Source organism: Carcharodon carcharias, chromosome 2 (genome assembly GCF_017639515.1).
Source record: "Carcharodon carcharias isolate sCarCar2 chromosome 2, sCarCar2.pri, whole genome shotgun sequence".
Classification (NCBI taxonomy): Eukaryota; Metazoa; Chordata; class Chondrichthyes; order Lamniformes; family Lamnidae; genus Carcharodon; species Carcharodon carcharias.
In genome coordinates this window covers 185,065,548-185,092,050 of record NC_054468.1, presented here as the reverse complement: position 1 = coordinate 185,092,050, position 26,503 = coordinate 185,065,548, and the positions used below count along the sequence as shown (strand labels likewise).

Sequence of the window (26,503 nt, the reverse complement as noted above, 5' to 3'; positions counted from 1 at the left end):
TCGCTTTCCAGTGGCTACTGCTGAAAAGCAGTGTGTATGTTCAATAAGGGCAGATCTGAATTTGTCTGTGATTCACTCAATCAAATAGCATGCTAACAGTGACCATATAGGCTCAGACATCGTGAATGCTCACTTGGGTAAGGTACCTAGATAACTAACTTACACAGTGAGCCATGAAAGCTGTTAGCTGTTTAAAGAGTAAAGTTGCCCTCCAAGTCACACCGCATTCTGACTTGGAACTATATCACCATTTCTTTGCTGTCACTAGGTCAAAAATTTGATCTCTCTTCCTAACAGCATTGTGGGTGTACCTACACGACATGGACTGCAGCAGTTCAAGGCAGCAGCTCAGCACCACTTTCTCAAGGGCAATTAGGGATATGCAATAAATCCTGGCCCAGCCAGCAATGTTCACATCCCACGGGTGAATAAAATCAAATCTAAGTGAAGATGATTTGTGTAACTACGTTTTTTTTTCATATTCACTACTTGAAATGTATAGAAGCCAATTTCCACACAGCAGACTTGTAAGCCGTTAAAAAATTAGTTCACAAAGCAAAGTGAACAGGCATTATATTGGTTTCAAACTATAATGTTTTATCCCCCTACAAACCTAGTATTTTACTACAAACATGATGAAGCAAAAACAAGGTCTCTGAAATCAACTCAGTGAGTATCGTGGTGAGACTGAAATAAATGTATGATAGGATAAAATCAGCTAGGGACACATTTGGACAAAAGCCTCCTAATGGCAACCTTTGTTGTTTCTGTAACCATTCGCTTACATTAGCGTCTGTGCAGCTGCGACTCATATGGTTTCACTTGAATGAAAATATTAAGGCAAGAAACCACCCGCTTATTTTGTTTTCATTCAACTTTACTGTAATTATTTTGTAAACTGCGTGCATAACAATACACTAAACATCTGGAGAAGCAGGTAATTAATGTGTCATACCAAATTAACGCATTTAATACTAAGCCCATGCATGTGATCATAATTATAGCTGTTTTCTTCTAAATGATGATACTGTAGCTTAATGTTTGATATAGTCTGCAAGTAGTGATTTGCTGTGTATTCAGTACAAAAAAGGGCAGCCATAACTTGCCACGGTTCAACTAATGCAAATCTCACAACTCAAGTTTCACAAAGTGCACACAACAATGTTTCCCTCTATCATTACTACATGCAGAATTACAAAAAGCTCCAGTAAATTCTATGAAAGTGTTCCCATTTACTTTTAAGTAGTTATACTAATGATTACAATTAGTCTATTAATTGAAAAACATTTTCTAAAATGTACTGTACTGCCCGGTGCTCCTGCTAAAATGGACTCATTTGGATAATTTATGTGCAAAGTACTTATTTGCATACCACAACAGCATATTTAAATCAACTTTCAGGGGCAACAATCAGATATTCTATTTGCAATGAAAATTTTAAAAAGTGTCTGTCATTTTTTTTCTATGTAAAAATACATTATTGTAAGACATAAAGCTTTTTGGGTTTTCTACAGACCAGTCTACTAAAGGTGCCATTCCTATGGTCTTGTTACATCTCACATTTTGCAGTGTGTACTCATATACAATGATGTGTTGCACCACAGTATTGGAAACTTACCAACTAAAATTTAATTGGTTAAAATTTAAATTAAAATTTAAATTTAAATTAAATTTTAAATTTAAATTAAAGCTTGCCGGCTGAGTTCTAATCGGCTCTGTGGGACTGGATCAGCCCAGACCTGTTAGAAGTGTACGAGAGTATGTTTCTGGCCGGAGGCATTTCAGAATCCACAAGGAAAGGCATCATCACCCTCATCTACAAGCACTAGGGGGAAAGGGAGGAAATTTAAAATTGGCGACCTATTTCACTGTTGAACGTGGACTATAAGATTCTGTCCAAGGTCATTGCCAATCAGGTCAAGTCCGCTCTGGAATTGGTGATCCACCCTGACCAGACCTGCGCTGTGCCCGGCAGGAAGATCTCTGACAGCCTCGCGCTGCTCAGGGATACGATTGCCTATGTGCAGGACAGGGGTGTGGACACCTGCCTCATCAGCCTGGATCAGGAGAAGGCCTTTGACAGAATATTGCACACCTACATGGTGGATGTGCTCTCCAAAATGGGGCTCGGGGAGGGAATTCGCAATTGGATCCAACAGCTCTACACTAATATCAGTAGCGCAGTCTCAATCAATGGGTGGGAATCAGATAGCCTTCCTATTAAATCTGGAGTCAGGCAGGGCTGCCCTCCCTCCCCTGTCCTGTTTGTGTGTTGCATAGAATCCTTTGCTGAGTCTATCAGGAAGGATCCGGGCATAAGAGGAGTGATGATCCCAGGCAGTGGACGCACTCAGGTCAAAGACTCCCTGTACATGGACGATGTCGCCGTCTTCTGCTCAGATCCGCTGTCGGTGTGCAGACTGATCCACATCAGTGACCAGTTCGAACTGGCCTCGGGAGCCAAGGTAAATCATGGGAAGAGCGAGGCCATGTTCTTTGGGAACTGGGTTGACCGATCCTTTGTCCCATTCACTGTCAAGGCTGATGGCCTGAAGGTGCTGTGGATATGGTTTGGAGAGACTGGGGCATGCGTTAGAAACTGGAAGGAGCGAGTGGCTATAGTGCAAAGAAAACTGGGCATGTGGGAGTAATGCTCCCTCTCCATTGCGGGTAAGAACTGGTCATCAGGTGTGAGGCACTCTTGCTGTTGCAGTACAGGTCTGGCCCATTCCAGACTCCTGCACGATGGCGATCACCCGAGCCATCTTTCACTTTATCTGGAGGTCAAAAATGGATCGTGTCTGCAGGGACGTGATGTACAAAGCTCTAGATGAGGGGGGAAAAAGCGTGCCCAACATCACCCTCATATTGATGGCCATCTTTCTGTGCGGCTGCATCAAGCTGTGTGTAGACCCTCGGTACGCAAACACCAAATGTCACTACGTGCTGAGGTTCTACCTGTCCCCGGTGTTACAAAGGATGGGTCTGGCCAAGCTGCCGCTGAATGCTCCAAGTAGTTGGACTGTGCCATACCATCTATCCCTCGTGGTAAAATTTATGCAGAGAAACACCTTTGACCACAAGTCCATCAGGCAGCGGTTGGCACATAACGCCCTAGAGGCCCTGCGGGAAAAGGAGAGGGTGGATCCTGTGGGATGGTTCCACCGAGCAGACTGTCAAAGTCATTTGGCGGAATGTCTCTCACCAGGACTTTCCAACAAGCACCAAGATGTAGCTTGGCTGGTGGTGAGAAAGGCCCTCCCCACCAGATCCTTCCAAAATGCCAAGAGTCTCACCCCCTCTGCACGTTGCCCTCGAGGTGGCTGTGGTAGGGATGAGACCGCTGTTCACCTCCTTGTGGATTGTGCCTTTGCAAAGAAGGTCTGGAGAGAGATGCAGTGGTTTCTGTCGAGGTTCATCTGTGACACAGGACTCTGTGCTCTATGGGCTGTTCCTAGGGATACACACTGAGACAAACATCAACTGCAGCTGGAGGATCATCAACTCGGTGAAAGATGCTCTTTGGTCTGCCCAAAACTTGTTGGTCTTCCAGCGCAAAGAGTTGTCCCCGAACGAGTGTTGCACACTGGCACATTCCAAGGTCCAGGACTACGTGCTGAGGGAGGCACTAAAGCTTGGGGCAGCCACCGCAAAGGCGCAACGGGGAAAGCTCGCTGTCTGAGACCTTTCTACTTTCTACCATAGTGCACTGAGGAGCTGGGAACTGTTGAGAGCCCCTCAGGCTGTACAGCTCATAAATAATGTATGCATTGAATACTAGTTGTATTATAATTGCATTGAAGCACCTCAGAGTGCAACATGATGTATGTTGATAACTCCAATACCATTGTCTGATTGTCTGTAATGACCATATTGAAATGATTGTAATATTCATTGATTGTATTGATGCACCTTGTGATCCATGGGTAAAAGTTGAATCTGAATGTACTTTTTGTGATGGCGATTTTTAAATGTTTTGCAATGTTCTTTCAGGTATTTTATGAATAAAGTAGTTTTCGAAAAAAAACTTAACCAACTAAAATTTAATTGGGGAAATTAAAAACACATAATATGATTGTTGCATTTTCGTGTCATGAAACTATTTAAATCCACATTACTTCTGCGACCTCCACATCTCAGTTCTCGCACTCTGTTCGTCTGAGTCTACTGTGCATGGCACCCTCCCTCTGCTCCACCATCTTTTGCAGTCTTCAGCTGTCATGACAGGCCATTCCAAAATTTTCTCTCAAAACTCTCCAAACATGCCAATTCTCCTCACTTTCCAAAGGCCACTCAAAACGTACCCCTTCGATCTCACCTTTAGATTGTTTCCTCTTCTCACACATCCCATGTATCCAAATTTTCCCCTCACTCTTGTGAAAAGCCTCATGACGTTCTGCTTAAGTTAAAGATGCTATGTATGCAATTGTACATTGTTGTACTGTAGATTTAAGCTTTCTTTGATAGCTATGACCAACATTGCAGCAATGTTCTAATTTGCACTCCAACCAAGCAACCAAATCTGCCTGAAGGCAACTCATTATATATTGTATTCGAATTACACAAAAAATTTTGCTGGTGAGTTACGATTATCCAAATGTTAGATGTGCTATGAAGTAGGAGAGAATTACGACTGAACCCAATTCTATCCTCACCTGGAACTCAATTGAGGCAGGATATGAAAAATTCTCCATGCCCTAACCTCCAGAACCGAGGTGCTGTCTTCAGGAACTGAACTGAAGCTCACCGCTTCCTCACTGGATACAAAAGAATTCTGAATAGGAGGAAAAAAACCTGTGATGATTCCCACACAGGTCCCAGCAGTTGGTGTTCCAGAGTGGCATTAGGAAAAAATAACAAGCTATTAAACCACTAAATGAGAAACTGTTTAGTACTCAGAGCAGAGACACTCAGCAACAAGGAGAAGAGAAACTGCTTTAAAAAGAGGAAGTCTCATCCTCAAATTGAGTAAACAGTGCCTATTTTTCAGGAACTATAAGAATGCTTATTAACCAGCATGCAGCCAAAGAGCTAATTATTTTGTACTACATTCAGAAATCAGTTTTGATGTGAAAAAACTGTGGCTCATAATATATTAGGAAGGTTTGAAAATCTTAGAAATTTCAAATAATTAAATCTTCAGAGCCAAAGTGTTAACTGTTATATATATGTGTTAAGAAATTAGTTTTTAAAGATATTTTGTAAGAACCTAGGAGCTGGATTTAATGGAGGCGACAGGGGATCTTGCCCACCAGTTTAAGAGCCAGCAGGAGCCCCACTTCATCACCTTTGGGAAGGCCTGCCGAATTAACCGGACAGTGGTGGGCCTTCCACGGGATCAAGGAGACCGGAGGCAGAAGTCCTGCCCGCCAAGAGCTACTGGCCAATCAAAGGCCAGCAGCATTATTGAACAGGAGCGCCACATGGGAGGCAGTGGTACAACTGCTGGTACAACACCACTCAAGCCTAGGATCATCACTGGAACCAAGGCCACAGGTGAGTGATGGTGGGAGAGAGGGTGAGAAGCAAGGGCAGGTGGATGGCTCACAGCAGGACCCCCACCTCCTACTGCTGGGTCCCTCAATCAAGCACTGAGTGCTATTGAATGAGGGACCCCATCCCCACCAGGAGCCCAGAAGCAACCCTGACAGAGTTTGGTTGTCATGCTCCCCGCATGGTAATCCTTTCGCCCACTGGTGAGCTAATACCCGCAGTGGCAGGATGAGACCCTAAAACGGGCATTAATTGTCCATATAAGGGCCTTAATTGGTGTGGAAGCAGGAAGGCAGCAGGGTCCCTACCTGCCAACCTCCCATCTGATTAAATGCCCTCATTTGCCCCAAACACCAAATCCACCATGAGGAAGTGCATTATATTTCATCCTAAGAAACACTAAACAAGGTTGTTCAAGACACCAATGGAGTTTCTTTTTTACAGCATGTAAAATCCGCCATTTCATGAACTCTGCCCTCTTTTTATGAAACCAAAAAAGAGGAAAAATCTACAAAATTTCTTCCAAAATTCCAGAATCAGTCAAGCAAACTTGTACAATTCACAAGATATTTTCACGAACATTTCCCTTGGGATATTTGATTAACTATCCTTTTATAAATCAAAAACAAATATTTACTTAGCTCAACTTTGAATAAGTTAATCCAGACACCATGAACTATTTTTGTTGAAAGACTTCAGGGTCATTATGTTTGACAGGTAGAAATTAGATGATGCTGCTGCTTCGACTTTTTTCTTAACTCCTCTGTGGGCCACAAAGATGGACATCTGATGCAGCCCTGTTGACACTATAGTGTCTCATTGCCACTCCATTTGGCCTTAGAACCATGAAGCTTTTGTCATTTAATCTCCCCTGCCCTCCAACCTATAAGAGACCTTCCCTTTTGCTCCTCTTCCAACTCTGCACCCTTTCACTTGCTCAAGACCTATTATCCTTCTAACTTATCCTAGTTCTGAAGGAAGTTCACAGGTCTTCAATATTAACTCTTGCTGTCTCCACAGATGCTGCATTTCCAACATTTTCTGGTTTTATTTCAAATTTCCAGGACCTGTACTGTGTGTTGTAGTAGAGGTTGGGTCACTTGAAGGTTATTTCTTTTGAGTATGGTGATGACAAGAATGGTTTTGAAAGCAAGAGAAGGACAGTGACTAGGAAAAGGAGACATCAACAATGACTGCTAGCATGGGCTCCAGGAGAGGTATTTGAGTGGGGAAGGCATTAGGAAGCACCAGGCAGGTTTCATGGAAAAAATAAATTTAAAGAGAATAGAGATGGGGGTGGGGAACAGAGATAGGAGCAAAATTGCAGTGCAATAAGCGATCAGGACAAAGGGTGAGACACAATGGAGGTGGAGGTAGATGGGGGAAGGCTGATCTGGCTGAGCAAACAAGTCATAATAATGCTTGACTGATATCTTGCATTATACTGATCTTACACAATATGTGAATCTGGAGTCAGGCTATCATTTTGAGGGAATGGTCAAGGAAATCTAGAGAGGCCTCTGATGCAAATGCATCAAAAACTTGTCAAAAGGAACTGAAGTGTTACATACATATGAATTACGCGCAGGAGTAGGCCACTCAGCCCCTTGAGCCCGCTCCGCCATTCAATAAGATCATGGCTGATCTGAATATAGCCTCAACCCTACATTCCTGCCTAACCCCAATAACCTTTCACCCCCTTGTTAATCAAGAATATATCTAGCTCTGCCTTAAAAATATTCAAAGACTCTGCTTCCACTGCTTTTTGAGGAAGAGAGTTCTCAAGACTCACAACCCTCAGAAAAAAATTCTCCTCATCTCGGTCTTAAATAAACGACCCCGCGACCCCTTATTTTTAAACAGTGACCAAGTTCTAGATTCTCCCACAAAAAGAAACATCCTCTCCACATCCACCCTGTCAAGACCCCTCAGGATCTCAAAAGCTTTAATTAAGTTGTCTCTTAGTCTTCTAAATTCCAGTGGATACAAGCCTAACCTGTCCAGCCTTTCCTCCTAAGACAACTGCCCATTCCTGGTATTCGTCTAATAAACCTTCTCTGAACTGCTTCTAATGCATCTACATCTTTCTTTAAATAAGATGACCAGTACTGTACACAATACTCCAGATGTGGACTCACCAAAGCCACATACAACTGAAGCATAACCTTCTGGCTTTTGTAATCAATTCCCCTCACAACAAATGATAACATTCTATTAGCTACCCTAATTACCTGCTGCACCTGCATACTAACCTGTCAAGATTCATGCACTAGGACACCCAGATCCCTCTGAATCTCAGAGCTCTCCAATCCATCACCATTTAGATAATAAACTTCTTTTTTATTCTTCCTGCCAAAGTGAACGATTTCACATTTTCCCACATTATACTCCATTTGTCAGGTCTTTGCCCACTCAGTTAACCTATCTATGTCACTTTGTAGCCTCCTTCCGACCTCTTCACAATTTACTTTCCTACCTTTCTTTGTGTCATCAGCAAATCGAACAACAATTCCTTCATCCCTTCATCCAAGTCATTTATATCAATTGCAAAGCACTGATCCCTGTGGCACACCACTCGTCACATCCTGCCAACCAGAAAAAGACCCAGTTATGTCAACTCCCTGCTTCCTGTTATCTAGCCAATTTTCCATCCATGCCAATGTGTTACGCCTTACCCCCCCCCCATGAGCTTTTATTTCCTGCAATAACCTTTGATGTGTTTATCAAATACCTTCTGAGAATCTAAGTACAGTGTATCCACCAGTTCCCCTTAATCCATAGCACGTGACTCCTTCGAAGAACTCCAATAAATTGGTTAAATCCGATTTCTCTTTTACAAAGCCATGTTGGCTCTGCCTGATTGCCATGACTATTGCTGTACCTTGCCAGCAAAATATTATTCTCTCTTTTATACTCTGTCCTGTGTGGTTTCAATTAGGGAGTCTGACTTCTTTTGCATGGATAGAAGATTGGCTGACTGGCAGGAGACAGAGAGTGGGAATAAGGGGGTCCTTCTCAGGATGGTGGCCGGTGACTGGTGGAGTTCCGCAAGGGTCAGTGTTGGGACCACAACTTTTCACTTTATACATTAATGATCTAGCTGAAGGAACGGAGGGCTAAGTTTGCAGATGATACAAAGATAGGTGGAGGGACAGGTAGTATTGAGGAGGCAGGGAGGCTGCAGAAGGATTTGGACAGGGTAGGAGAATGGGCAAAGAAGTGGCAGATGGAATACAACATGGGGAAGTGTAAGGTCATTCACTTTGGTAGAAAGAATAGAGGCATAGACTATTTTCTAAATGGAGAGAGAATTCAGAAATCTGGACTGCAAAGGGACTTGGGAGTCCTAGTCCAGGATTCTCTTAAGGTTAACTTGCAGCTTGAGTTGGTAGTTAGGAAGGCAAATGCAATGTTGGCATTTATTTCGAGAGGACTAGAATATAAAAGCAGGGATGTGCTGCTGAGGCTTTATAAGGCTTTGGTCAGACCACATTTAGAATATTGTGAGCAATTTTGGGCCCCGTATCTCAGGAAGGATGTGCTGGCCCTGGAGAGGGTCCAGAGGAGGTTCACGAGAAGGATCCCAGGAATGAAAGGCTTAACATATGAGGAACATTTGAGGACTCTGGATCTATACTCGATGGAGTTTAGAAGGATGAGGGGGGATCTGATTGAAACTTACAGAATACTGAAAGGCCTGGATAGAGTGGACTTGGGGAAGATGTTTCCATTAGGAGAGACTAGGACCCAAGGGCACAGCATCAGAGTAAAGGGAAGATCTTTTAGAACAGAGATGAGGAGAAATTTCTTTAGCCAGAGAGTGGTGAATCTATGGAATTCATTGCCACAGAAGGCTGTGGAGGCCAGGTCATTAAGTGTATTTAAGACAGAGATAGATTGGTTCTTGATTGGTAAGGGGATCAAAGGTTACGGGGAGAAGGCGGGAGAATGGGGTTGAAAAACTTATCAGCCATGATTGAATGGCGGAGCAGACTCATTGGGCCGAATGGCCTAATTTCTGCTCCTATGTTTTATGGTATTTATCATTCCCCATCTCAACCCAAACCGCTTCTACATCCTGGTTTTCTGAACTTGGGTCATCCCTCTCTAATGTGCTAATACCATCATTAATTAACAGAGCCACACCTCCACCTTTTCCTAACTTCCTGCCCTTCTGAAATGTCATGTACCGTTCAATGTTCAGGTGTCAATCTATGTTACCCTGTAGCCATGTCTCTGTAATGGCTATCAGATCGTATTTAGTTATTTTGATTTGCACTATCAGTTCATCTGTTTTCTTTCGAATGCTACGTGCATTTAGATACAGAGCCTTTAGTTTTGTCCTTTTACTATTTTTGTAGTGTCTAGCCTTATCTGCTGATTTACTTAGATTTGTACTTTCTGTCCCTTCTTTACACAGTCTGTTTATCATTTCCCATCACTCATCTTGTCTCTACTCTTTGGTTTACCACATCTTCCCAAGTTTTATCCCTTGCCCCTACTATTCAGTTTAAAACCCTCTCTACTTCCCTAGTTAGGCGGCTCAGAGGACACCAGCCCCAGCACGGTTCAGGTGTAGACCATCCCAACCGTACAGACCCCTCCTTCCAAAATGCTGGTGCCAGTGCCCCAAAAACTGGAACCCACTTCCCCCACACCAGTCTTTGAGCCACGCATTCATTTCTCTAATTTAATTTGTCCTATGCCAAATTGCACGTGGCTCAGGTAATAATCCAGAAATTACCTTTGAGGTTCTGCTTCTTAATTTGATGCCTAGCTCATCATACTGACTATGCAGGCAAGATGAGGGAGGAGGCTCTATGTTGTTAGTACCCACATGGGCGACGACCACTGAATCCTCGCCCTCCCACTGCAAGTTCCTCTCCAGCCCTGAGCAGATGTCCTGAACCCTGGCACCAGACAGGTAACAAAGCTGTCTAGACTCGCGCGCTTTGCTACTGAGAACAGTATCAACCCCCTTCACTATACTGTCCCCTACGACCACTACATTCCTTTCTGCTCCCCCCACTTGGATGGCTTCCTGTACCACAGTGCCATGGCCAGTTTGCTTATCCACCCTGCAGCCCCCATCCTGATCCAAACAAGCTGAGAGAACCTCAAACCTATTGGACAATTGCAGACGCTCATACTCCTGACCCCTGGGTCCCCTTACCTGCCTCACTCACAGTCACACCCTCTTACCCCTGGCCATTGACCAAATCAGAAGATCCTATCCTAAGTGGTGTGACTGCCTCATGGTATAAAGCATGCAAGTAACTTTCCCCTCCCTGATGTGTCGCAGAGTCTGCAGCTCAGCCTCTGGCTCAATGACTCTGCGCCAAAGTTCCTCAAGCCGCAAACATTTACTGCAGATGTGCAAATCACAATGTTACCCAGGAGCTCCCACATGCTGCAGGCTTGTCCAGCCATCCTTAATGTTTAAAATAATGACTTAATTATACTAATCACTTATTAATGTTGCTTTCTTATATATTTTATTAACTTTACCACCAAATTGTGTACTATTTCAAACCTTGGGGATATAATAGACCTTAACTGCTTACCAGATACTTACCAGTTAGCTTCTTTCCCTGTAGGAGAGCAAGAACCAACTTCTGTGCAGTGAGAAAGATAGAAAAGGAAACGAACAACTCCTTCCCCAAACTCCTCTCTCACCAAACACCAAAGGCTGAATTTTGACCCCCATCAGGGAATTTGTGCGGGAGCAAGCGTGAACCCGATCGGCGCCCCCGATTGGATGCGCACTGCCATTTTACATGGGCGGGCCAATTAAGGCCCACACAGCGTGGCATTCCCTGTGCGAGCTGGGGGAAGGAGTGGGGGGGGGGGGAGATTCCCTGAGTCAGGGCCTGCGCTCTTTCGCGCATGTGTGCGGAAGAGTACAGAAATCTCCCTGAGGCACAGAGGTGCCTCAGGGAGATTTGTTTAAGTTTAAAATTTCTAAATAAAGTACTTGACAGTGTCACTTGAGCTGGGACATATCAATGATTGTGTATTTTTAAAATTTTATTGAATGTTTAAACACTTCATGAAACCTCACCCCACCCGAGGATGAGATTCCATGAAAAATGCGAAGGCATTTAAGGCAACCTTAAGGTTGAACGGACAGCTCATTTAATTGTTTAAATTAGTTTTTAAACAGGCCTTAAAAGGCCTTTGACAGTTTGGCAGGCGCACTGCCAAGTCAGCTGCGTGCCCACCGAACTAAAAATCTAAATGACACGCAGTGACTTCAGGACACCAGCCTGACGTCACCGCATGTTATTTTACCCGTCGGCAAGTGGGCCATGCCCCCACTCGCCAACTGGAGATTTCAGCCTCAAGTCTTCCCTCAGTTAGTCAGCTGCACTCCGTTTGCCATGTTGAAGGCAAAAAAAGGGTAAAAAACTTCTTCTATATCATCTTATCTGTTAGCTCAAAGGGTTCTATATGGAATAACTTTGGGCAGTCTCAATTGCGTTTTAGTGGGCTTGAAGTAAAATTGTCCCTAATTTGACACTAAATTGATGCTCTCGCCCACAGAGGCCACATGCTAACTGATGCAATTAGAGATGTTTTTTCCTAGTTAGGGCTGAGGCACTTGTCGGAGCTGAAGAGGTGCTTTACTCTGTATATAATTGTGTTACAAGAGAGTGTCCATTGGAGAAATAGAAAATGCCAATCTCGGACGGCCCGTTTCTATCTCCTACCCAAAATCCACAAACAGAACTGTCCCGGTAGATAGATCGTCTCAGCTTGCTCCTGCCCCACAGAACTCATTTCTCGTTATCTTGACTCCCTTCTCTCTCCCCTTGTCCAGTCCCTTCCCACCTACATCCGTGATTCCTCTGACACCTTACGTCACATCAACAATTTCCAGTTCCCTGGCCCCAACCGCTTCCTCTTCACCATGGAAGTCCAATCCCTCAACACCGCCATCCCCCACCAGGATGGTCTGAGGGCCCTTAGCTTCTTCCTCAAACAGAGGCCCGAACAATCCCTATCCACCACTACTCTCCTCCGTCTGGCTGAACTTGTTCTCACACTGAACAATTTCTCCTTCAACTCCTCTCACTTCCTCCAAATAAAAGGTGTGGCTTTGGGTACCCGCATGGGCCCCAGCTATGTCTGTCTCTTTATGGGGTATGTGGAACATTCCTTGTTCCAGTCCTGCTCCGGCCCCCTTCCACAACTCTTTCTCCGGTACATCGACGATTACTTCGGTGCCGCTTCATGCTCTCGTCGGGACTTGGAAAAATTTATTAATTTTGCTTCCAATCGCCACCCCTCCATCTCTGACACTTCCCTTCCCTTCCTTGACCTCTCTGTCTCAATCTCTGGTGATAGACTGTCCACCAATATCCATTACAAACCCACTGACTCCCACAGCTATCTCGACTACAGCTCCTCACACCCCGCTTCCTGTAAGGACTCCATCCCATTCTCTCAGTTCCTTCGCCTCCGTCGCATCTGTTCCGATGATGCTACCTTCAAAAACAGTTCCTCTGACATGTCCTCCTTCTTCCTTAACCGAGGTTTTCCACCCACGGTCATTGACAGGGCCCTCAACCGTGTCCGGCCCATCTCCTGCGCATCCGCCCTCACGCCTTCTCTTCCCTCCCAGAAACATGATAGGGTCCCCCTTATCCTCACTTATCACCCCACCAGCCTCCGCATTCAAAGGATCATCCTCTGCCATTTCCGCCAACTCCAGCATGATGCCACCACCAAACACATCTTCCCTTCACCCCCCTATCGGCATTCCGTAGGGATCGCTCCCTCCGGGACACCCTGGTCCACTCCTCCATCACCCCCTACTCCTCAATCCCCTCCTATGGCACCACCCCATGCCCATGCAAAAGATGCAACACCTGCCCCTTCACTTCCTCTCTCCTCACCATCCAAGGACCCAAACACTCCTTTCAAGTGAAGCAGCATTTCAGTTGCATTTCCCCCAACTTAGTCCACTGCATTCGTTGCTCCCAATGTGGTCTCCTCTACATTGGAGATACCAAACGTAAACTGGGCGACCACTTTGCAGAACACCTACGGTCTGTCCGCAAGAATGACCCAAACCTCCCTGACGCTTGCCATTTTAACACTCCACCCTGCTCTCTTGCCCACATGTCTGTCCTTGGCTTGCTGCATTGTTCCAGTGAAGCCCAACGCAAACTGGAGGAACAACACCTCATCTTCCAACTAGGCACTTTACAGCCTTCCGGACTGAATATTGAATTCAACAACTTTAGATTGTGAGCTCCCTCCCCCATCCCCACCCCCTTTCTGTTTCCCCCTTCCTTTTTTTTCCCCAATAAATTATATAGATTTTCCTTTTCCCACCTATTTCCATTATTTTTAAAAATTTTTAAAAATCTTTTATGCTCTCCCCACCCCCACTAGAGCTATACCTTGAGTGCCCTATCATCCATTCTTAATTAGCACATTCGTTTAGATAATATCACCAACTTTAACACCTATGTGTTCTTTTGTTCTATTGTTGTTGACATCTTTTGATGATCTGCTTCTATCACTGCTTGTTTGTCCCTACAACCACACCCCCACTCCACTTCTCTCTCTTTCTCTCCCTCTCTCTGCCCCCCATACACACACCTTAAACCAGCTTATATTTCAACTCTTTCTTGGACTCGAACTCAAGTTCTGTCGACGGGTCATGAGGACTCGAAACATCAACTCTTTTCTTCTCCGCCGATGCTGCCAGACCTGCTGAGTTTTTCCAGGTAATTCTGTTTTTGTTTTTGTTTCCAACTTTTAGCACCCTGGCCTGTTTCAGCATGAACATTCACATATTGTAAAATATTCAGAAGTTAACATTGTTAATGCATTTAAGAGATCTTTAATTCAAAAACAGAGGCACTCCCAATAAAAAAATGATTGCATTATATTTTATAATCAAGAAGCCACCAAAAGACAATAAACTTTGCTAGACATACCTTGAACTCCCTGAAGAAGCAGATCAACTCCATTCCTGTAGAAATTGAAGGCACCTTCATAATCTTGTTCTGCCTCCTTTTGCAGGGCCAACTTTATCTGCTCTCCTGCCTTTGCCAAGTAGTCACCTCCTCTCCCTGGTCTAAGTTTCAGGCTTCCCATTTGTTGTGACCACAAGCCTTTGCTTCCTTCTGCTTCATCTTTGCTCCTCTCCTGATAAGGAAGGGTAGCTGATCTTGTAGGTTCAGGGGTGGAACTAAGTCTTGTATATCTGCTTGGGGAACTTCTATTTGATGCCATTCCATCATCACATTCAGTGAGAGAATCCCCATCCACCGTCAGTGACAGCAAGTCACTATCACTGGATAAACCTGGTTGGTCATGTTCTATGGCAAATGAGGGAAGAAGAGAAAATTAAGGTAAAGAGAAAAGTTTCAGTCAATACATTTGTGGAATAGAGTACATTATTTTAAACATATTTCAAATGGATATTGACCCCCATTAGGTTTTGCAGGAAAGGACTTAAGATTTAAAGACCCAGAATTCTAATGGTGATTATAATTCAGATCCATCTGAATAAATTTATTAAGAATCTATTTTTTAAGAAGCTCCCCATAAGTAGAACAATACACCTCAGAAGGAAGAAGCAGAGTTACTCCTTTCCATTTTCTGGTAACATCAGGCACAAAAAACTTCTAATGTTGAACTGTAAATTAAGTAACCATGGCAAGTCCACGGACCTTTGCATTCTAAGGTAATTATAATCTAAAGAACATCTGCTGTTTGTCCAAAGTTAGCAATTTAGTACACCATTCCCATGTGTTACAACTTGAGCACTCTACTGTCTCCAATTTGAGAAGAGGAGAGCAAAGATCTCAGCTATCCCAATACAATATGCCTGCCAAGCATTTTTAACTATTGCTTCTGATGGTGTTACATCTCAATGAGAAATGGGGCCTAGAAATATGCATTTAAATCACAAACTTTATTTTTTATAATTCCTTGCATGTGTCCAATATTAAGTTTCTGTAATCCTTTTTTCCTAAATAAAAGTCCTGCTCATAACACTCCCTGTATGTGGAACATAAATTTCTTGTAACACTAGTCTTACTACCACCAGCATATTACACGTTTCACCCAACTCCATTTCCAAAGTTAGGTGGCTACTCTCCACAGCACCATCCCGCTAAGAATTCAGAAGATCAGGGCTTTGGCCTAGCACTCCATCATGTGACATTCAGCCATCTCTGCCCTTACTCTTCTTCTTTATGCCACTTCCTGTCCCAAACAAAGGTGCCTCCTTCCAATGGCCAGTCCTACCACCCTCTACCTATCTGATCACATTCTACTCCCCCACCCCAACACAAAAACTGCTTCTGTGCCAAATTCTTAACTGTCAATAAATTCTTAACTGGGTAGAGTCAACAAATAAATTGGATGTGGATTAAGCACTCTAGGTGAAGTAAAACCAGTTGCTGGCTGACACTGAAGAATTTATCAAGAGGCATAGCTTTGAAGGCCATACAGGCCTGCTAGGGAGAGGAAAGCAGGTTAGTACCCTGAATATTGCTGATGGGGGTGTCCAATGCTTACACACTTAGCATCTCCCCACTGCTACCAAAACACTGACTCAAACTCTAGGGGCTGAATTTTCCCCCATTGGGGGGGTTGTGCAGGGACGGGCAGGAGCGAGCGCAAACCCAATCGGCACCACCGATTGGGTGCGCGCCGCCTTTTTACATGGGTGGGCCAATTAAGCACTGTGCGCTCCCTGTGCGGGCAGGGGGGTGATTCCATGAATCAGGGGGGCCTACACGGAGGTGCCTCAAGGAGATTAGTTTAAATTTTGAAAAATGTAAAAATAAGTCAAAAAGAATTTAAGGACATGTCCCCTCATGTGAAACTGTCACATGAGCTGGGACATGTCCATTATCTTTTTCAAAAAATTTTATTTAATTGATGAACCCTTCATGAAGCCTCATCCCGCCCGTGGATGAGGTTTCATGAAAAATGCAAATGCTGCCTGGGCTCTTCGCCTGCCGTCCAACCTTAACAACTTCACTTACTTTGTTAATGGCCTTAATAGGCCTTTGACAGTTCAGCGAGTGCACAGCTGACGTGGCTGCGCACCCACTGAACTGAATCTAAATGGCACACAATCTAAATGGACGCCCGCCCAATGTCACCGCGTATCATTTTACGCGTCGGCGAGCGGGCCCCGCCCCACACAGCTTTGGGAAAATTCTTCCCTAAGAATCTCCCTCCCAGTCGAGTCCACACAACCTTCATCTACAGTTCAGCCACACCACAGTATACCCTATTTCTGTTAAATCCTAGGGCCTTCCAAACCAGTATCGAACCCCAGTGCCTCTTTTAAAATTTCACAATGCTTTCAATCCTCAAAATTCTCAGCAAGTACTTTGAAGCTCCACCATCAGCATTTAAGCTGCCACATCAAAATAAAATGTGGATACTGAGTAATCAGGGCTATTCCCTGACTATCTTGTTCAATACTTCACTGCTCAACACAACCACGTGCATATAACAAGAGCTCTGCTGCCACAAGAAACTTCCGTCATGCAGGCATTGGGGTGTTCAAGCCACTGCCTGGGCCACTCTAGAGCAGCCATGTGGTACTCACAAGAGCATGTGCCACGATTCATTCACATTGCAATGGCATAGCCCTTGCCAGCAGTTTTATGGCAAACAGCAAGGAAGAGGAAGTGGAGGTGGTGGAAATCAAAACAATCCCCTTTCTTGCACAGCTATACATGATCAGCTCATCGAAATGCAACCCAAATTCCCCATTCTACAGCAATCCCACTTTGCCTTCCTTCTGTCACTATCACAGCATTCTTATCACAACGCTAAAATAAAGTAACCGCAAAACAACCATTCCAAACCAACTTCTTCAAACCATCCAATCGTCAATACTATTGGAGACAGCTAATCACCATTATGCATTCCCTTAGTGCCTATCTCTCAGATGCCTTTGCCCAACCTACCACTCGAAGCTTGCTTGCTGTCTGCATTGGAAGGAACGGGCACAGATTAAATCACACATTGTGGTCTCTGCATCCGTTTCCGGGCATTAACCATTTTTCACCCCATAGATTCTCCACCATTTGCACCAGCAGGCAGCACTTCTATGTATGATGCACTGTTACAGGTTAGATACAAGTTAAAACAGCTTCAAACTACCACCTCAGAAAAAACGCACTCCTGGTGCAACCAATTTAGTAACTTCTAATAGCAGAAACATAGCTTTGCGGCAGGTAAGCACAGGTACGAGTGCCATTGTCATTTACTGCTAATCACGTTACCACAGAATAGAAGGCAGAGACTGCACTAAGAGATGCTTCAGTGACCCCTAAAAGGTGCACATTATAAAAAGTAGCCCTCCAAATTAATAGGTTCATGCATTGTGAAATTGTAACAATTTGTTAAGTGCTGCGGGTTACTGTTAAAATAAAAACCGTTTAAAGATATTTTTTAGAAAGCTAATAAAAATTCAAATTAAGATTAGAAGGCTGCATGATGTAGTGCTAAGCTATGCAGTCTAGGGACTGCACACATTCAAGCTCTAATCTATGCTGAACTAGTCATTTTATGCCAGAATGATAGTGGAGATGATTAAATTCAGTAGCTCTCTATTAGGTTGAGGGAATGAAATGCAAGAGTTCCCACTCCTCCAGTGACTGCTGCTTGTAAAGTATGCATATGGACATCAAATGAGGGCAGGACAAAGTTTGGATGTGGTACCCTCCACAGTTGAATGTCTTATCAGCATTCAATGTTTAGGGTTACACATAAAGTATGGTCAGGCGGACATGGCAAACAAAGCAAATTAGAACACTTTTGGGTACAATATTTAAGTAACGATGTTTCAGAAATTTGGAAAACTTGACAAAACACTAATAAAATCAGTTTCTTCACAGCGTCCTCATAAACTGCGGCAAGCTGGAAGCAACCACTCCGGGGCTAAAGAAGTGTGTATAATAGACATAAGCATTTATGTTAAACTGACAATAATGTAACTGGAAAAGGACCAATTACACATAGGGGTGGGGGCAGGCACCGGCGGGAAGAGACCATTACAAATGGTTAAAATCCCCTGTCAAAGCAGAAGGGTTTTTGCAATTCTTCAAAATGCTTCCTTTTAGTTCATTTATACGCCTTTTCACTGAAGTCAAAAGTGACATATTTCAGGCACACAAGATATTTGGTGAAAATCAAACAAACAGTAACAGCCTCCTCTTAAATACCTTTCAAGAAAAAAATGTCAGCTACGGCTGTCACTGAATCCTTGTCCAAAAAACAAGCATAATCCTTACAAATCTATAATGTCCGAATGGTTTGTTCAATAGCATACTGCATTGCCCTCAGGAGAAGTTTAATTGCCCCACTGCATCCAAACTCATTTCATGCAGTTTACATGTATTTTTAAAATCAAGCGATTAATGTGTAAAAATAGTCACATTACAAAGATTGTCATTTCATGCTGCTACAGCACGTGGGAGGTGCTGGACACCAAGGTGATACAGAGCGAACACATCTGTAGTAAGCGTTTGCAGCTCAAGGAGCTTCAGATCAGAGTTGAGGAGCTGGAATCCGAGCTGCAAACATTCCGCCACATCGGGGAGGAGGAACGTTACCTGGACACTTTGCTCCAGGAGGTGGTCATGCCCCTCAGATTAGTAATTCAAATTTGGTCTGTGACCAAGGGCAGGAGGGTGTGACTGCAGGTGAGGCAGGAATGGGGACCCAGGGGATAGCATCCAAGGAGCCTCAGCCCCTGCAAATGTCCAACAGTTATGAGGTTCTTGCAAGCTGTGTGGATGACAGCAGGGTCTGCAGGGAGGATGAGCGAACTGACTATGGCACCGTGGTACAGGGAGCCATTCAAGTGGGGGGAGGAAATAGGAATGTAGTACTGGTAGGGGTCAGTATAATTAGGGGGGTAGATACTGTTCTCTGCAGCTGTGAGCGTGAGTCCCGAAGGCTGTGTTGTCTGCCCAGTGCCAGGATTAAGGACATCTCCTCAGGGATGGAGAGGAACTTGGAGTGGGAGGGAAGGGATCCAGTTGTCATCATCCATATTGGTACTAACAACATTGATAGGGCTAGAAAGGAGGTTCAGATGAAAGAATTTGAACAGTTAGGAGCTAAGTTAAAAAGCAAAACCTCCAAAGGTAATAATTTCGGGATTGCTACCTGAGCCATGGGCAAACGGCATAAGGTAAGTAAAGTCAAGGAGTTAAATGTGTGGCTCAAAGATTGGTGTGGGAGGAATGGGTTTCAGTTCACGGGGCACTGGCACCAGTGCTGGGGTAGAAGGGAGCTATTCCGGTGGGATGGGCTTCACTTGAACCATGCTGGGACCAATGTCCTGGCAAATCGACTAACTAGGGCTATAGGGAGGGCTTTAAACTAAACAGAAAGGAAGAGGGTTCTGGAGAGGTGATAAGTAGGCTTACAAAGCAAAAGGATATGGCTGCATTGCAGCGCAGTTATTTAGGTAGTGATTCCCACACTGGAAGGAACAGAGTGTACAAACATTTAAAAAAAGCAGCAAATAGTGTCAAAGGGGGAAAATATGGTAAAAAGGCAAAATTAATGGCTCTTTACTTAAATGTATGTAGTATTTGGAACAAAATAAATTAATTAACGGCACAAATAGACGTCAATGGGTATGATCTTATAGCCATTACGGAGAAATAGTTACAAGGAGATCAAAGCTGGGAACTAAATATTCAGGGGTATGTGACTTTTCAAAAGGACGGGCAGAAAGGAAAGAATGGTGGGGTAGCTTTGTTAGTACGGGAAGGAATAAGCACAATAGCAAGAAAATATTTTGGATCGGAAGACGTAGAATCCATATGGGTGGAGGTAAGAAATAACAAGGGGAAGAAGACACTGTTGGGAGTAGTCTATAGGCACCCTAAAAGTGGCTATACCTTAGGACAGAGAATAAATCAGGAAGTATTAAGGGCATGTAAAAAAAGGCAGTATATTAATCATGGGTGACTTCAATCTTCATGTAGATTGGGAAAATCAAATTGGCAGAGGTAGCCATGAGCAAGAATTCAGGGTGTAATCAGAATAGTTTCCTAGAACAATATGTTGTGGATCCAACCAGGGAGCAGACTATTTTGGATCTGTTAATGTGTAAGGACGCAGGTTTAATAAATGATCTCAGAGTAAAAGATCCCGTAGGAAACAATGACCAGAACATGGCAGAATTTAGCATTCAGTTTGAGAGTCGGTAACAACTGTGCTAAACTTAAATAAGGGTAATTACAAAGGAATGAGGGCAGAGTTGGCTGGAGTGGACTAGGAAAGGAGTTTATCAGAAAAAACAGTTGATGAACAATGGCAGATGTTTGAAAAAACAGTTCATGACTCACAACAAAGATACATCCCAGTGAAGAAGGAGGATCCTAGGAAGGGGATAAAGCAACTATGGTTAACCAAGGAAGTTAAGGATAGTATCAAATTAAAGAAAAACATAAAATGTGGCAAAGATTAGTGGTAAACCAGAGGATTCGTGAAGTTTTAAGAACAAAAGATGACCAAAAAATAATAGAGGGAGAAAATAAACTTTGAGGGTAAATGAGCAAGTAATATAAAAATGGACAGCAAGAGCTTCTTTAAATATATAAAAAGGAAGAGAGAGGCCAAGTGAACACAGGCCCCTTAGAGAATGAGGCTGGGGAAATAATAATGGGGAACTAGGGAATGGCAAAGGAGTTGAATAAATACTTTGCATCAATCTTCATGGTAAAAGACATTAATAGCATTCCAAAAATACTAAATAATCAAGGGGCAAAAGTGGAGGAGAAAATAAATACAATAACTATCACTAGAGAAAAAGTACTAGGGAAACTAATGGGGCTCAAGGCCAATAAGTCCCCTGGACCTGATGGGTTGCATCCTAGGATATTAAAGGAAGTAGCTGCAGAGATAGTGGATGCACTGGTATTAATCTTCCAAGAATCCTTAGATTCTGGAAAAGTCCCAGAGGATTGGAAAACTGCCAATGTAACACCCTTATTCAAAAAGGGAAGGAGACAAAAAAAAACAGGTCACTATAGGCCAGTTAGCTTAACATCCATTATTGGAAAAATGTTAAGAGTCTGTTGTAAAAGATGTAATGGCAGAGCATTTAGAAATGCATAATATAATCAAGTAGAGTCAGCATGGCTTCATGAAGGGGAAATCATGCCTGATGAATGTATTAGAATTCTTTGAGGAGGTAACAAGCAGGATAGATAAAGGGGAACCGATAGATGTAATATATTTGGATTTCCAAAAGGCGTTCGATAAGGTACCGCACATAAGGCTACTTAATAAGATAAGGGCCCATGGTGTTGGGGTAGTATATTAGCATGGATAGAGGATTAGCTAACTACTAGAAGACAGAGAATTGGGATAAGGGGGCATTCTTAGGACGGCAGCACGTAACTAGTGGAAGTGCCACAGGGATCAGCGCTAGGGCCACAATTATTTACAATATATATTATTGACTTAGATGAGGGAATTGAAATGTACTATAGCCAAGTTTGCAGATGACACAAAAATAGATGGAGAGGCAAGCGGTGAAGATGATACAAAGAGTCTACAGAGGGGTATAGACAGGTTAAGTGAGTGGGCAAAAACTTGGCAGATGGATCATAATGTGGGAAAGTGTAGGGCTATGCAGTTTGGCAAGAAGAATAGGGGAGCTGAATATTATTTAAATGGAGGAAGACTGAGAAAGCTGCAGCACAGAGGGATTTGGAGGTCCTCGTGCATGAATCACAAAAAACTAGCATACGAGCTTGGAAGGTAATAAGGATGGCAAATGGAATGTTGGCCTTTATTTCAAAGGGAATGGGCTATAAACATAGGGAAGTCTTGCTAAAACTATACAAAGCACTAGTTAGACCACACCTAGAATACTCTGAATAGTTTTGGTCCCTGTATCTAAGGAAAGATACACTGGCATTGGAGGCAGTCCAGAGGAGGTTCACTAGGTTAATCCCGGGTATGGAGGTTGAGTAGGTTGGGCCTGTACTCATTGGAGTTTAGAAGAATGAGAGGCGACTTTATTGAAACATACAAGACTTAGGGGGCTTGACAGGGTAGATGCTGAGAGGCTGTTTCCCCTTGTAGGAGACTCTAAGACCAGAGGGCATAATCTCAGTGTAAGGGATTGCCCAATTAAGACAGAGATGAGGAGGAATTTCTTCTCTCAGAGGGTAGTGAATCTGTGGAATTCTTTACCACAGAGGGCTGTCGAGGCTGGGTTGTTAAGTATATTCAAGGCTGAGATAGACAGACTTTTAAGCAGTAAGGGAATCAAGGATTCTGGGGTAAGGGCAGGAAAGTGGAGTTGAGGATTATCAGATCAGCCATGATCTCACTGAATGGTGGAGCAGATAAGTCTGGGCCTACTTCTGCTCCTACGTCTTGGGGTCTTACATACACTACAAACTTCCCACATGGATTCAGAAGTTCATAGGTCATCATAACGTTAATGCTGCCAACCATGCATAGCATACTGAGGATTTTATGAAAAATGCCATTTGACAAATAGGAAGTTATTATGTGCAAATAGTCATTTATTAGCCAAAAACAATTGAATGTGGCCTTAGGCTACATCTAAATCACATGATTGTGGATCTAAGTTACATCACTGACTGCACTTTGAGCTCAGCTTAAAAAAGAAATTTTGCGCTTACGTGCTCAGATATCATGATTAAAATCAATGAATAAGCCACAACATTCAAACTGCATTAAAAATTCCTAAAATAGGCATCAAAACCTACCTGCAGCAGGTGCACCTACATGGACTGTTCTGATGTTCACAATGATAAAGAGCTAGTTTGCATTCGTACACACAGCAACTGGGTCCCTGTGCACCACAACATGAATTTTATTTTAAGACCACTAGCTCCCACTTGCTGAAAAATTAAAGGCACTCAATTTATCTTTCATAGGTCTCGGGAAGATTCATCATCTGTCCTCTAAGTTATGGCCTCCTAAGGAAAATTAAGGTTCGAAATAAAAATCATTATGCTAAATGGATCCAGCAGCAAACCCATGTTGAACACTATCGAATTCCCTCCCCAAATGTCACAATTCAGCCCTTCTCCCAAGAGTTTTCATGCACTGCCCTCTTGAGCCTTAGCCAGTGCTATCCCCAGACTCAGAATCCACTCCTCCTTAACTTCAGTATTGCTTCCTTACGATGTGTGTTCTCACCTTTAGATACTCATCCCTTTGCTCCCAATTCCCTATCTATTGCTTGCACTCTCGGCTGGCTCAGAGACTCCTTTCCCTCACCCACCAGAAAACTACACAATTCTTCTATGGAAAACTAATCAATCTTAAAGTTCCTCTCACCCATTCTAATCTGTCTCTCTCTGAACTTACTGCACTCCGTTCTCTCAGGTCCAACCCCAACATTGTCATCAAACCCGCTGAGAATGGTGGTGCTGTTGTCTGGCTCACTGACATCTCCCTCACGGAGGCTGAGCATCAACTCCCAGACACTTCCTCCTACTTCTCCCTGGACCATGACCCCACTACTGAACATCGAGCCATTGTTTCCAGGACTGTCACTGACCTCATCTCCTCTGGAGATCTTCCTCCCACAGCTTCCAACCTGAGAGTCGCCCAACCTCGGACAGCCCACTTCTACTTCCTACCCAAAATCCACAAACAGAACTGTCCCGGTAGATAGATCGTGTCAGCTTGCTCCTGCCCCACAGAACTCATTTCTCGTTATCTAGACTCCCTTCTCTCTCCCCTTGTCCAGTCCCTTCCCACCTACATCCGTGATTCCTCTGACACCTTACGTCACATCAACAATTTCCAGTTCCCTGGCCCCAACCGCTTCCTCTTCACCATGGACATCCAATCCCTATACACCAGGATGGTCTGAGGGCCCTTAGCTTCTTCCTCGAACAGAGGCCCGAACAATCCCCATCCACCACTACTCTCTTCCGTCTGGCTGAACTTGTTCTCACACTGAACAATTTCTCCTTCAACTCCTCTCACTTCCTCCAAATAAAAGGTGTGGCTATGGGTACCCGCATGGGCCCCAGCTATGCCTGCCTCTTTATGGGGTATGTGGAACATTCCTTGTTCCAGTCCTACTCCGGCCCCCTTCCACAACTCTTTCTCCGGTACATCGATGATTACTTCGGTGCTGCTTCATGCTCTTGTCGGGACTTGGAAAAATTTATTAATTTTGCTTCCAATCTCCACCCCTCCATCATTTTCACGTGGTCCATCTCTGACACTTCCCTTCCCTTCCTTGACCTCTCTGTCTCAATCTCTGGTGAGAGACTATCCACCAACACCCATTACAAGCCTACCGACTCCCACAGCTACCTCGACTACAGCTCCTCACACCCCGTTTCCTGTAAGGACTCCATCCCATTCTCTCAGTTCCTTTGCCTCCGTCGCATCTGTTCCGATGATGCTACCTTCAAAAACAGTTCCTCTGACATGTCCTCCTTCGTCCTTAACCGAGGTTTTCCACCCACGGTCATTGACAGGGCCCTCAACCGTGTCCGGCCCATCTCCCGCGCATCCGCCCTCACGCCTTCTCTTCCCTCCCAGAAACATGATAGGGTCCCCCTTGTCCTCACTTATCACCCCACCAGCCTCCGCATGCAAAGGATCATTCTCCGTCATTTCCGCCAACTCAAGCATGATGCCACCACCAAACACATCTTCCCTTCACCCCACCCCGGCGGCATTCCGTAGGGATCGCTCCCTCCGGGACACCCTGGTCCACTCCTCCATCACCCCCTACTCCTCAACCCCCACCTATGCCCACCTCCCCATGCCCACGCAAAAGATGCAACACCTGCCCCTTCACTTCCTCTCTCCTCACCGTCCAAGGGCCCAAACACTCCTTTCAAGTGAAGCAGCATTTCACTTGCATTTCCCCCAACTTAGTCTATTGCATTCGTTGCTTCCAATGCAGTCTCCTCTACATTGGAGAGACCAAACGTAAACTGGGTGACCTCTTTGCAGAACACCTGTGGTCTGTCCGCAAGAATGACCCAAACCTCCCTATCGCTTGCCATTTTAACACTCCACCCTGCTCTCTTGCCCACATGTCAGTCCTTGGCTTACTGCATTGTTCCAGTGAAGCCCAACGCAAACTGGAGGAACAGCACCTCATCTTCCGACTAGGCACTTTACAGCCTTCCGGAATGAATATTGAATTCAACAACTTTAGATCTTGAACTCCGTCCTCCATCCCCACCCCCTTTCTGTTTCTTCCCCTTTCCTTTTGTTTTTTTCAATAATATATATAGACTTTTCTTTTCCCACCTATTTCCATTATTTTTAAATCTTTTATGCTCCCCCACCCCCTCTAGAGCTGTACCTTGAGTGCCCTACCATCCATTCTTAATTAGCACATTCATTTAGATAATATTACCACCTTCAACACCTGTGTTCTTTTGTTCTTTTGTCTGTGATATCTTTTGATTATCTGCTCCTATCACTGCTTGCTTGTCCCTACAACCACACCACCCCCCTCCACTTCTCTCCCCCCCACCCAACCCACAACCTTAAACCAGCTTATATTTCACCCCTCTCCTTGGATTCACCCAGTTCTGTTGAAGGGTCATGAGGACTCGAAACGTCAACTCTTTTCTTCCCCGCCGATGCTGCCAGACCTGCTGAGTTTTTCCAGGTAATTCTGTTTTTGTTTTGAATTGCCAGCATCCGCAGTTTTTTGTTTTTAAATCTTTAAAGTTAATTTGCCTGCACGCAGCATAAAATGATGGGGTCCAACGGGGGTCAGCAATGCCTAGGACAACTAACAATGAAAACTTCAAACAACGGAGTTGCGCCCCATTGCTATTAAATCTGCAGTCCAGAAATAAATGTCGTTCAATGAAATGGAAGAAAGAGAAGCTGGGATTATTCTCCTTAGAGCAGAAAAGGCTAGCAGTGATTTAACAGAGACATCCAAAATTACCATCTTCTTAATAGAGTAAACTGGGACTCCGCCATAACAGTCCACAGGGGCCATATCTTGAAACTGCATTAT

General features: G+C 44.1%; 1 protein-coding gene across 2 annotated transcripts in view; it reads right to left on the bottom strand.

The window, feature by feature from the left end:
- Positions 1-26,503, bottom strand: part of rps6kc1 (ribosomal protein S6 kinase polypeptide 1) — a 218,955-nt gene that overhangs the window by 139,346 nt on the left and 53,106 nt on the right. For both annotated transcript variants that reach the window (XM_041174609.1, XM_041174600.1), the window contains exon 7: positions 14,445-14,828. In XM_041174609.1, coding sequence (XP_041030543.1) covers positions 14,445-14,828 — 384 coding nt within the window. The remainder of the gene's footprint in view (positions 1-14,444; positions 14,829-26,503) is intronic.